The 12864-nt window shown below is 39.1% G+C and overlaps 1 protein-coding gene across 1 annotated transcript; it reads left to right on the plus strand.

The window, feature by feature from the left end:
- Positions 1 to 2121: 2121 nt before the first annotated feature.
- LOC135469148 (desert hedgehog protein B-like) lies at positions 2122 to 10657 on the plus strand. The gene is made up of 5 exons (XM_064747687.1): positions 2122 to 2174; positions 4296 to 4491; positions 6180 to 6351; positions 7999 to 8099; positions 10116 to 10657. Exons 2-5 carry the CDS (start codon positions 4455 to 4457, stop codon positions 10406 to 10408), a joined length of 603 nt encoding a protein of 200 aa, XP_064603757.1. The 5' UTR covers positions 2122 to 2174; positions 4296 to 4454; the 3' UTR covers positions 10409 to 10657.
- Positions 10658 to 12864: the final 2207 nt, after the last annotated feature.

Below are 12864 nucleotides of genomic sequence, written 5' to 3' on the forward strand. Positions count from 1 at the left end.
GGCACAGTATATCCACACTTTCGTCTATTATACAAAAAGTTTTGGGCATGTTGTTTCAAACAAGCCATTTAATTCATCAAATGGTGTTTAACGCCATACTCCAGGAATTTTTACGAATGAAATGTCGATGGGTGCACTCCAAAAATCAACCTGTTCATTTCAACAGTAAGTCTGTTTGAGTAATGCTAGAATGTATTCTGCTATTGTAACAGATTATTCTGTTAAATATAACACATGTATTCTAGTAGTCCAACACAAAGATTCTATTGAACTAATAGAATATTATGTTGAATATAACACAGTATTATGTTATAGTAACAAAATACATTCTAGCATCACTCATACAACGGACTATCTGTTAAAATTAACCGATTCATTTTTTGAGTGTGGAAGAAACCATAGTGGCTAGGTTATCTTTCGGCAAGTCAGTGACGAATTTTGCCTCATGCGTCGTTGACAGCTCATCGCCACCAAATTTCCACAAACGGTGAAAGGGGAATCTGTTCCTTGTTCCTTGTTCAACACCATTGCATACAAACCAAGCACCAGTAGACAATTACATATTTGCATCTGTTCTCAAGGCGGCCATAGCGCCTGTTAATATGGTGTTGTTCAGATAATGGCGATGCTAAGCAGTTAAGTAGTAAGTAGTTCACACTAACATACTTACTTTGAAGACACGACAAACTGCTGCAAAAGAGCTCCATGACGCCTAAAGAGGGTACCTAATTTATTTTAGTTTAAGCACTGGGGTGAGTCAGATGAAAGCAACTTAATAAAAAAGAATATGTACATCAAGCAGAATACAAAATGATGATGCGTCACTCCGGTGTCAGATACCATTAAACATTTGATCTTACAGTGGTTAAAGGGGCCTCCGTGGCTCAGTTGGTTAGCGCGCTAGCGCAGCGTAATGACCCAGGAGTCTCTTATCAATGCGGTCGCTGTGAGTTCAAGTCCAGCTCATGCTGGCTTCCTCTCCGGCCGTACGTGGGAAGGTCTGGCAACAACTTGCGGATGGTCTGGGGTTTCCCCCAAGCTCTGCGCCCATCATAATGCTGGCGGCCGTGGTGTTAGTGAAATATTCTTGAGTACGGCGTAAAACACCAATCAAATAAATAAATATATAAATAAATTTATTCAGTGAGCGACGTTTCGGTATAGAAAATAATGCCGCTATCAAGTATAAAGATCAATTAGTGACAGTGCTAAGAAATTAGTGACAAGAGAGAATTCAATTTACTGAAAGGCTGTAGGCTACCAGGATGGTGGGTAGAGTATCTGCTACGTAAGTAGCATATCTGGGATTGCATAATTTTATTTTCATATTTCATATTGAGTCATTTCCATGACATTAAAATTGGAAACATTAGTAAAATCCAGATTGGGACTGAGCGTAAGAGGAAGTGACTTCGGTATGTCGTTCCAGTGAGGCAGCTAACATATTAGCTTTATGTCCAGCCTGCTACAAAGAAACATGAACGTGCTATAACCGAAATATTATGCTAAACAACCTTAAACTTGAAGAAAACAAAGAAAGCTATCTATACTGTATGTCATGCATAACGTATATACGTATATATTTATATATATATATATATATATATATATATATAATATATATATATATATATATATATATATATTATATATATATATATATATAAAGAATGTTTATAGGACCGTATATATCCATATTTAATGTATGCATCAATCATTTAAAGACTATATCCCCAAGCAGGGGCCTCAAGATAGGAGCCTATTTTATATTGGAGTTGAAAATTTGCTTTTATACATGCGTCACGGCCGAGATTTCCGCTGTAATTTGTTAACCGGCCTTCGATCCAGATGGCTCTATACCTGAATTGATCATGAACGTATATGTCAGTCACAATTACAAACTGCCAAGCGCATAATTAACATATCTTAGATAATAGCAGCTGCGGACTAGACTTTGTGTCTGGCTCATGAGTAATCAGGTCCAGTGTCTGCAGACGTTTGTCTCGCGTATGTCTGACCTTTACAATATAAATGCATCTATTCATTTTGTAACATTTCACACAGAACTGTTGTCATATGCATATCCTTTGTCATTTTTTTTTGCCCAGGAAAGCTTTCATGTGAAAAAACGTGGAAGTGACATAGTTTTGGTGAAGGAGGATTATGAGCTTACGGTATGTATTTATTTATTGATTTGATTGGTGTTTTACGCCGTACTCAAGAATATTTCACTTATACAACGGCGGCCAGCATTATGGTGGGTGGAAACCGGGCACAGCCCAGGGGAAACCCACGATCATCTGCAGGTTGCTGCAGACCTTCCCACTTACGGCTTACGGTATGTACGATGTGAACTTGTGAGTATGTTAACTCTTTCACTGAATCTTACTAAACCCCATCAAAAATGAAACATGCCGGTTGTTCATCTATGATATCCAGATTTCTACGCCCTGGGCATACGTCAAATAGAAGCAGGTAAGAAACGGAAAGATGCCATGTATGTTTCAGACTTTGTATATACCAATAACCGGAACATGTACAGTAAACTTTCCTAGAAAAAATATCGTCATCTGAACATTTACCAATTGATAATCAACATTTCCCCAGGAAAAATGTTTTTGTGGAACTGATCTGGCTAAAGAGACGTTCACAGCTTTGTTCAGTATATATTTATCGTACACCTTCTGTATGCAATATATCAAACAAAGAATACTGGCAGTACGAGAAGACTAAATTCGACGCAGACATGTAACCTAGCACAAAAATCCCTTGGCATGAGACGCTCCTAACGTTAAGCCTGTTTTGTAATTGCAGTAAAACGAGCCTTATCGTTTGAACATCTGTAAAGAGTAATAATTGTGAGCGAAACTATGTAGGAAATAGTGGCGATAACAGTAAAACGTTGTACACTGCATTGCGATCAGATATTTTTCTGAGCTGGGACTGACTGACGACAAAGAACTGTGGTAGGTCGACAATTGTTCAGGCAATTGACTTATTAGTGGTTCTGGGGTGCGTATCCTCCGGCAAACCCTCTTTTATACAACATGAGCTTGTGTAGTGAAATCGTCCTACTGAATTAGTTCTCACTTTTCCCAGATTGGTGATCACTACATCTCAACTATTTATCGTTCAATGTGTCCTGTCTACATACATTTATCCCATAAATGTTCATTTTTCCTGGTAATAAAGGCATGACATATCGTTTTGATATGCACCACGTGTACTATAAATTCCGACATTTTGATTGGTCCGTGTATCTTTTCATTCATCAATCGACCAATCAAAGTTACAACTCGGCTGTACAGGCACCTCCTTTTTTTACAACTTTTTCTTGTCTTCTGCAAAATGTCAACATCGCTGACTTTCGACCAGGAGATACCTTAAAAATTGACAAAAAAAGGAAGCGCGTGACAAGAGATAATCGAAACAATGAGGAAATCCTCGGCATTGACTACGAAATAGAGCTATTGCCACGAAGGCTAAGTAATGGCACCGGTATTTGGCGGTCCCATATTGGGTGGTGTCTTTCACGTGCATGTTCATTACAATCATGAAGCTTCTCAAACCACAATGTGTTTGTCTTATGAATCGTCATCCGAATCTTCACAAGAACACTAGCTGATGTCCTAATCATAATTAGCCGTTACAATTCTGTAGATTGTTTCGCTTGTTCAACCTTCGTTAAGTTAAACTGTCGGTTGTTTCTTGGAATTTGTCTAGTTTTAGACAGTAGTTCTTTCTGTAGTAAAATGTAATATTCTTGTTATAAATATTAACGTATTGAACGATATATTGTATAAGGCAAAACTTTGACATGTCTGTGTATAAAACATTTATGTAAATAAATTTTGTCTGTGCTATATTATTCTCTGCCATGTACTTGTTGCTTACTGATGACGCTTCACTTGACGTATATATGTGATATCACTACGCGCTTAGACGTCGGGCAATTTCCGAAAAGTTTAAAACTCGAGTAGTAGTTTTTCATTTGTTCCGAGCAATTTGTTCATTTGTGATATTTAACAGTTTAACTGGATCAGTTTAACGGTAACTGATCCATAAATCAGCCTTGGGTGAAAATATATGTGAAGCACTGTGAGAAATCAAAGTACAGGCATGGAGATCATTTCAATCTGATAATATCAAATTTGTCATGATTGTAGGTATCGTTTTCGCACGTTTTTTATTCTTAATGTCTTTTTAATCATTTAATTGCTATGTATTAATATTTTTTGGAAACGCAATACTCATTTGCTTTGTCAGGTAAAGCTGATGTTTTCTGTTGCAAACAGCATGAACCAGTGTCACACGGGGTTAAGGAGTCATGTGACTGTCGATGCCGGAAGCTTCACTCCAGTGAAGACTGGAAATGCTGCCGGTGTGTATGGACTGACGAGGTTTGTTTCCCTGGTGACGCGCACGTGCAGCTTCCATCTGGGCACTCAATCCCTATGTCTGCCCTCAAAGTCGGCCAGAAAGTGTTGACGGGTAAGGCACACATTTACGACATGCACAATTCAACTACATATCTTTGTATCAGCACATTTCAGACAAAAGAACAAAGAATAGTACGAAGAACAATTTGGACAAGCCTGACTACCAAAACATGGTGAACAAGCGGTTCACCTGCCCACGACGGCGACCTGAACATGCCGTAGACATAAGCATGCACAGCGACGACGTAAGCAGGGTGACAACGTGAACACTATGAAGACGTGAACACTGTGACGACGTGAGTACGGCGATGACGTGAGTACGGCGATGACGTGAACACTGTGACGGACGTGAGTGCGGTGACGACTTGGGCACGGTGACAACGTGAACACGATGACAACTTGAGCACGGTGTAGACCTTAACACGCTTAGCGACCTATAACAAGCTGGCGAATTGAACAAAATAGAAACAGTCAATCGATTTTATTCTAAAGGTACAAATTTCATAGATGTGAACAGTCACTCGAGTTTATTCAAAAGTTATAAATTTTATGAATGTGAACAGTCAGTCTAGTGTGTTGAAACACCTTCGTACGAAATACAGTTTGTCCCATATCGTTTCGACGAGACTGAACTGGTATCGTTGGTTCTCTTTCTCTCAGACAGAAGCATTATCTGTAAGAATGTGTGTACCTATAAGGCTGTGTATGTCAATGGTGGCAAGGTGATATATGTTTGCCTAGAACTACAGCACGTCTCCCGTGGCCTGGACACAGATTATTCAGTGACAAACCAGAGACAACGCATCAGCGCCCGCAAGGCAACTAACTAGTCAGAACACGTTATATTACCATGAGATCAATCTTAAGTTTGGAGTATTCGGCCATGATTCTCTTCATTTGTCATATTGATGCAAATAATATTTCTTTAAATAAAACAATTGATATCTGTGGGAAATTATGTGATAAATGGAACGACAAATGAGGAAAACTCATCGTAAAACGATCTAAAATAACACTGTGTCCCCCGTATCTGAAGACAAGGGTGCCAAAAATAACTGTTAAACGTGTTCTATTTCGCGAGTGTACATTAAGTCTGTGCGACAGGCAATCCGGAATGAGACGGAAGAATGTTTCACTGTTTCTAATACGCAGCTCTCACGCAAGTCACATGCATTTACTGAATCAATTCATACTCGACTTTTCTCTACACGTATTAACCGCTCACATACTTGAAATCTCTTGCAGAGTTGATTTAGACCCTCTGCTAAAATCTGCCACTGTCTGTTGTGAAGACAAATGGTCATATACACCTATCCTTCCTTGCTGCTTTGAGTGTCAGATCGAGTCGTGAATTTACTCGGTTGTGATCAACATATCGTTGGAAATATAAATACGTGCCCATTATGTATCGTAGAAAATATGAATACGTGCCCGTTATGTATCGTGGGAAAAATAAATGCGTACGCATTATGTATAGTAAGGAATATAAATACGTGCCCATTATGTATCGTAGGAAATATAAATACGTGCCCATTATGTAGCGTAGGAAATATAAATACGTGCCCATTATGTAGCGTAGGAAATATAAATGCGTGCCCATTGTTTATCAAGTTGATATATTCTGACTGTTCCACCAGTTTAAGAGGCCTTTCTATATATTATGTGACAGCTTCGCAGTATCGCCAACTGTACTGAACTTCATGAGGTTTATTCGATATGATGTATATGCTTTGTTGACAGTGAATGAGGACGGAACGCCTAGCTACACGGAAGTGTTGACTTTTCTTAAGCGTCATCCACGGACTGACGCTGTGTACTGGAATATCAGGACAGACAAGTCCAACATACGCATGACGCCACGTCATATTGTCTTCACATCCGCGTCAAACGACACGGCCACAAGGCAACCCAGGTAACAAATAATCGCCCATTATTATGGCTCTGGTAAATTTCTCTTCCTCTCATTGGAGTACAGTACGACGTATGGGTTTCAGCAATTCATGTTATTATACCTCATAGGGCTATTCTCCGTTTCCATTGGTCAAGAGACGGTCACATGATATTCTGCAAAACATGTACAACGATCACGCGCCCAAGGAATGCAACGTCACGTTCACAAAGTAATATTCCACGTTCACTAGGCAAAGTCCAACGAGCTCGTGCTAATAGTCAACGATCATGTGCGTTTATTCCGCGGCAGTTATCTCCCTTTGTTCGCTCTCCGATGGCATATCATTATGAGCAATAGTCAGCTCTTGCCAAGTGATATTCAATATCACTTTTCTCGAGCTGGCAATTCCTCATATCCCATCACACATTATGCACTATCTGTATAATGTTGCACTCACTAGTGACTTCGTCTGTGCAACAAATGCCCTGTACCACACTAAACCGATAGAGGACATCCCGCTACCTCGCTATCTCGAATACGGGGCGAGGTAACGAGATAGCGCAGAGAGGTAGCGAAGTAGCGATGTAAGCCAGCGAGGTAGTGAGACTAACATGACGAGGTAGCGAAATTAACATAATCTCGCTACCTCGCTTCCTCGATCAAGTCAAAAGTCAAAATCTCCGAGCCTGTTCTCAAAAATCTCAAAGCCGACATAGATTAGCCCACCTATACGAATGATCCAGCCGTTGAAATTTTAAATCGAGGAGCCATACTGACAGTCGTCATATTTCATAATCAAACCGCCGGCAAGTTACGTGCTGGCGATTCCAAAAATGAAGAGTACTCTTGTCAAGGCATTTTGTTGTCAGCACTCTATATTAAAACTCGAACTTTGCCGAAAGTTAGAATTCAAAACATGGCGCACGTTTTTTTTTTTTTTTTATTTATTTTTTTTTTTTTGTTTTTTTTTCCCACGTTAACGTGTTTTTCTCAAAGTTGGATGTTTTAGCGACTCAGCTCACATCATACTAATGAACGGGCTTAAGGTTTCCTGTTGACATATATAGACGGCTGTCTAGGGCTGTCCATGCCAAGTACAGCTCTACCCGATTTGGCTCCACCGAGTGAAATAATCTACTATTTTTAACAGAAAGTCTGTGTGTCTGTGTGATGCTAGAATGAATTCTGTTATTATAACATAATACTCTCATATTCAGTATGATATCCTGCTAGTTCAGTACCACCTTTACGTTGAATTAATATATATGTATTCAACACAATATCCTGATATAATAACAGAATACATTCTAGCTTTCTAACAAACTTTGTTAAAATTACCAGAATAATTTTTTGACAATACACAAGTTGCATTCACAGGATACGTTTCGGAGAGAGACCGTTTCTTTATCTTGTATTGGACCGCTCAGGCTGAATTGTTCAGACAATGCGGTTCACTATAAGCCCTGAACAACGAGGCCGCGAGTTCGAATTCAGTTTTCGCTTGTTCGGCTGTGGCCTTACGTTACCAAGTTGCGACAGGTCAGCAGGTGCGTTGGATATCTCCGGGGACCAAAGCGGTAAAACTCATAAATGAACTATTAACCTACACTATATATGTCACAAAACAGCAATCAAATATATAAATGAAGATATATTCCTTTCTTTAAGATTCGCTCATGACGTTTCGGTTGGGGATTACCTCTTCAGTGCCAGCTCATCCAACATCACTTCATCGAAAGTCCTGGAAATCACCAGTCAAATTATGACAGGTACATTTAATTGATATTCAAGAGTGTATTTCAAGAGTGGAGTGCACCAAAGTGAACATTTTTACCATACTTTGTAATCTATTTCGAGTTAGTGAAGCATTCATCAATGATTTTACACGAATTTCCTCGTGCACCACCATCGTCGGTCGGATAGTTCAATCACCACCTGTCTTTTGTTGAATGGATTGTTATAGCATATAGAATATATCATATTTTGCTCATGCTGGCTTCTTTTCCGGTCGTACGTGTGAAGGTCTGTCAGCAACTTGTGGATGTTCATGAGTTTCCCCCGGGTTCTGCCCGGTTGCCCCCTACCATAATGCTAGCCGCCGCCGTATAAGTGAAATATTCTTGAGTTCGGCGTAAAACACCAATCACATAAATAAAATAAAAATCATATTATTTTCAAATCGTAACAAATCTCGTGGGACAGAGGGAGTATATTATGGAGATGTGGAGAAAAAGGCAGGAACAAATTACTATCTAGTCAGGATTTTAAAATACACAAATGCGTAAACACAAGTGCGCGGAGAGTGCTGAGATCTCGGATGATGTAATCTAGAAAACTTCATGGGCAATTTTATTTCGTTTTGCGCCAGAAGAATACGTTAGTAACAGTCTACTTAAGAAAACATCATGCATCCAATTTACACTTGCACCATTTCACAATTCGATCAGCTTTTCAAACAGTTTAATGGAGAATGACTTCCGGTGTCGCGGAACATCTAAAACTTTCCACAAAAATATTCCCACCCTCAAACCACGAAGCTACAAGTCGGTGTCACATGTGTACAGAGAAAAATCTTCGTAAAACTTACGGAAAGCATTTTCTAATCTCTACTTGCCCTATACCATTTAGAGATGGGGACTTAAATAGGTGGACTGCTAACGCCACTGACTGTCAAACCAGCAATCACGTAATGCTTAAGCAGGAGTCGTAATGATACTAGCACGCTCCTCAGTGAGTCATATCACGAGGCCACTCAAGGAGGCTGTACAAATTGTGAACAAATTCTACAGCTTCATTTAAGGTGGTGCGTAGGGCAAAATTTAGGTGTCCTACAACAACAAGAATATTGTCTCTGTGCATAATTTGTTGGTTTCGGTGTCAAAGTGGGAGTTTTGTGCCGCAGAAGATATGCATATACCCCTGCTGTCATTTTTGATACACAAGCTGAGATAGTTAAGTAAATGAAAAAGACAATAGTTTACACGCGGGGCATCCGTCAGAATTAAAAAAAAAGCAAACATAAAATAACCGTGGAAATTTTTGAAAACTGATTTATTTCACAATTAATTTGCTCTTGCCTGTTGCAGATGAAAAGTCTCCCACCGATGGTCACACCTTAAGATATTTATATACATATTCGTCGATAATCATAATGGGGGTGGGTAATGGTGATTAAGACATTTGTCTCACAATCGTTAGAATAGACAAAGTGTGGGTTCAATCCCGTCCCCCAGGAGGGACCTTGGTGACAATAAGTGGTTGACACAGTCGAACCTTTGTTGAGTGTGATAAGCATAGCTGAACATCACACGTGGGAATAAATGTCTCTCAGTGACTTGGCAAGATGTCGGTCGTTTACCCCAGGCACTTCGACTTTTTACATTCATAAAAATGACATTCATGGAACAGCTGTTTTTCTAGAGTGTCCAGATGACATTGTTTTTCAAATTTTTACAACACTGTGGCTTTTTTATGCTTAATTAAAAAAAGAAATCTTATCACATTGAGAATATACACAACATACATGTATACGAAAAATGAGTCAGATGTACCTAATTAGATTGCTAAGACAGTAACTTGGAGTAAAATGTTGTGTAGATGGTATATATCCATTGTCATTAAGTGTTGTAAATTAATGTATCCTAGTTGTGGTTTGGGGGAAATCGGGATTCATGCTTAGTATCAGAAATTTCCTAAACTAATGATATGGTGCCATGGGGAAATACATAATGCTTGCTTTGGCGCATTGTCTGGTTTTATGTTTCTGTTTTATATTTTTGGCTTAGGTGTATACGTTCCCCTGACGGAGACTGGTACTTTGGTTGTTGACGAACTACTGGCGTCCTGCTACTCGTCCGTAGACCATTACATTGCACATGCATTCGTTACCCCGATTCGGTGGTTTCCGTCTTTGTTCCGATTTCACGGAGAGGATTATGGGATGCCCGGGTATGTCTCCTTCATGAAGTGGCTGGCACATAAGATCCTTCCATCGACTTATCAGGGTCGGTATGGACAGAAGAAAAGCGGTGGAGAATTAACATTTACTGGGGCGCACTTTATGAGTTTGGATTTATGAACACCGTGTGAAAATGGACATACGGAATACCCGAATCGTGATGCTTTTGTGTCTGGTCTCAATGTCTGCTGAATTTATCTTTTTTTTTACATAATATGTGGAATAATCTGTAAATAAATTATTTGATATAAGTTTTATGCTTTGTTGTTTGAAAACATTTTTGAATAATTTACGCCTGTGACCGTGAAATATCACTACGCCACATACAGTTTCAGCGCACTTTTTTCTCGCTTGTAAGACGTCAAGCACTCGAAAATTACAGTAAAATATTTATCAAAAAAATGTTAATTGGAACATATTTAGAATACACTAATCGTGCTAATTAACTGCATACCTGATTGTTTTCTTGTGATTTTGATGGTTATCATTTCTCCAGGATGCATTGATTTATTATTCATTATTTATATGAATGTTGCTTAACCTCATATTCAAGAATTGTTCACTTATACGATGGCGGGCAGTTTTTATGGGTGGAGGAAACCGGACTGCCAGACATATAAACCCCCTGCTTTTTACTGGTTACTCATGAACTTTCTCACGTGTGATGTACAGATATTGCTCACCATATTGGTGAAAGGCAAATAGTTAGCCTGCACAAACGGCAAGATAAACCGTCTAACATTTAATGTCACCAAGGCCCCAGTGAAACAGTGAAGGCGGGAGAATCTGAAAATTTCCGTTTCACAGCCAGACTCGAACCCGCAACGCATGTGTCCTAGCAATGCGCCTTTAGTTACGGTCAGGAACATATAAAACATGCGAGCTGTTCTAGAGGGGGAAACATGAAGGCCTAAATGTCAAAATAATAGATTTGGTTAAATGTAAAACTTACCTTATAAGTATAGTCAATTGACCTATATTATATGCTCAAAGAAGCTTTTTTATTTTGGAAACAGGGATCAGTGTATGGCAGTACAAGTTAATGTATTGTTGTCTGGGGTCGGGTTTGTATATCATGTTATAACAGGGCATACTCTATTATATACTGGGATGCCGATGCACCGAGATCAGTGCAATTACGTAGCTGCTACGTAACACATGTTAGTGTATTAATGAGAACGTCAGTTTACGGAAGCACAGGTTAGTGTATGAAAGGATCAAGAGCCAAATAAGTGTATTTTGAACAAGTTTTATTGCATTGAATCGCATATGCTGCTGTATTGAATACTGAGTGGAATTTCATGTTTAGTAGAAAATTTAGGCGTATTCTAGCATATGGTAGTGCATTCTTGGACGGGTTGTACATGCACGTGTTTTTATTTTTTGTTGTTTTTTTTGTCAACATCGCCAAATGTATTGTTGGGCGGGTTAGGTTTTAGGTTTATGGTTTATTCATACTTAGAGCTAAAAGCCCACTTTAATACATGCTGATAACAAGGGGTAACAGCAGCGCATAATACATATGTGTAGTGACAGGCACACACAGGTTACAGTACGTGGTACTAGATTGGAATGAAGTTGAAATTTGAAGGATGGTGTAAAGTAACTAAAAAATATGAGGTCATCATAAAGATTCATGGCTCGAAGAAAACAAGAATATTTCCGAAGTTAACACAGGCCGGGAAGTCACACCTTGTCGTAAGGTAAGAGCAGGAGAAATAAACTTGTCCTGTCCTACACGGCAAAGTATGTCACCAACTGAGTGAAAAACAATTGTGTAAAAAAAATTAAATCAGTAGCTCGATCTGAGTATTTATTTATTTATTTATTTGATTGGTGTTTTAGGCGTACTCAAGAATATTTCACTTATACCACGGCGGCCAGCATTATGGTGGGTGGAAACTTACGGCCGGAGAGGAAGCCAGCATGAGCTGGACTTGAACTCACAGCAACCACATTGGTGAGAGGCTCCTGGGTTATAACACTGTGCTAGTGCGCTAACTAACTGAGTTAGAGATAATAAAGGATCTATACAGAGACATATAGTGACATGGTTTTTAGAAGAGAATTGCATCCCCACTTCTTGTGAAAACCTAACACTATAACCTTGTCTATACTCTGTTTCTTTTAACCAGCCGCCTATATTCAGCTATCTGAAAAGTTAGTCAAGAACACAGCTTGCACTTAAAAATTATCATAAGCATGTCATAGAAAGCTGCGCCTTAAAACATAATCATAAGCATAATTATATTAAGGCTTAGCACTTCCACATAGCCAAAAGAATAAACAGAACCATAACAAAGCCTAGGGCGTAACGCAGATGAGCACTTCAACATAGCCAAAAGAATAAACATAACCATAACAAAGCTTAGGGCGTAACGCAGCTGAGCACTTCAACATAGACAAGAGCATAAACATAACCATAACAAAGCCTATGGCGTAACGCAGCTGAGCACTTCAACATAGAAAAGAGCATAAACATAACCATAACAAAGCCTATGGCGTAACGCAGCTGAGCACTTCAACATAGCCAAAAGAATAAACATAACCATAACAAAGCTTAGCGCTTAAGTATA

Source organism: Liolophura sinensis, chromosome 6 (genome assembly GCF_032854445.1).
Source record: "Liolophura sinensis isolate JHLJ2023 chromosome 6, CUHK_Ljap_v2, whole genome shotgun sequence".
Lineage (NCBI taxonomy): Eukaryota > Metazoa > Mollusca > Polyplacophora > Chitonida > Chitonidae > Liolophura > Liolophura sinensis.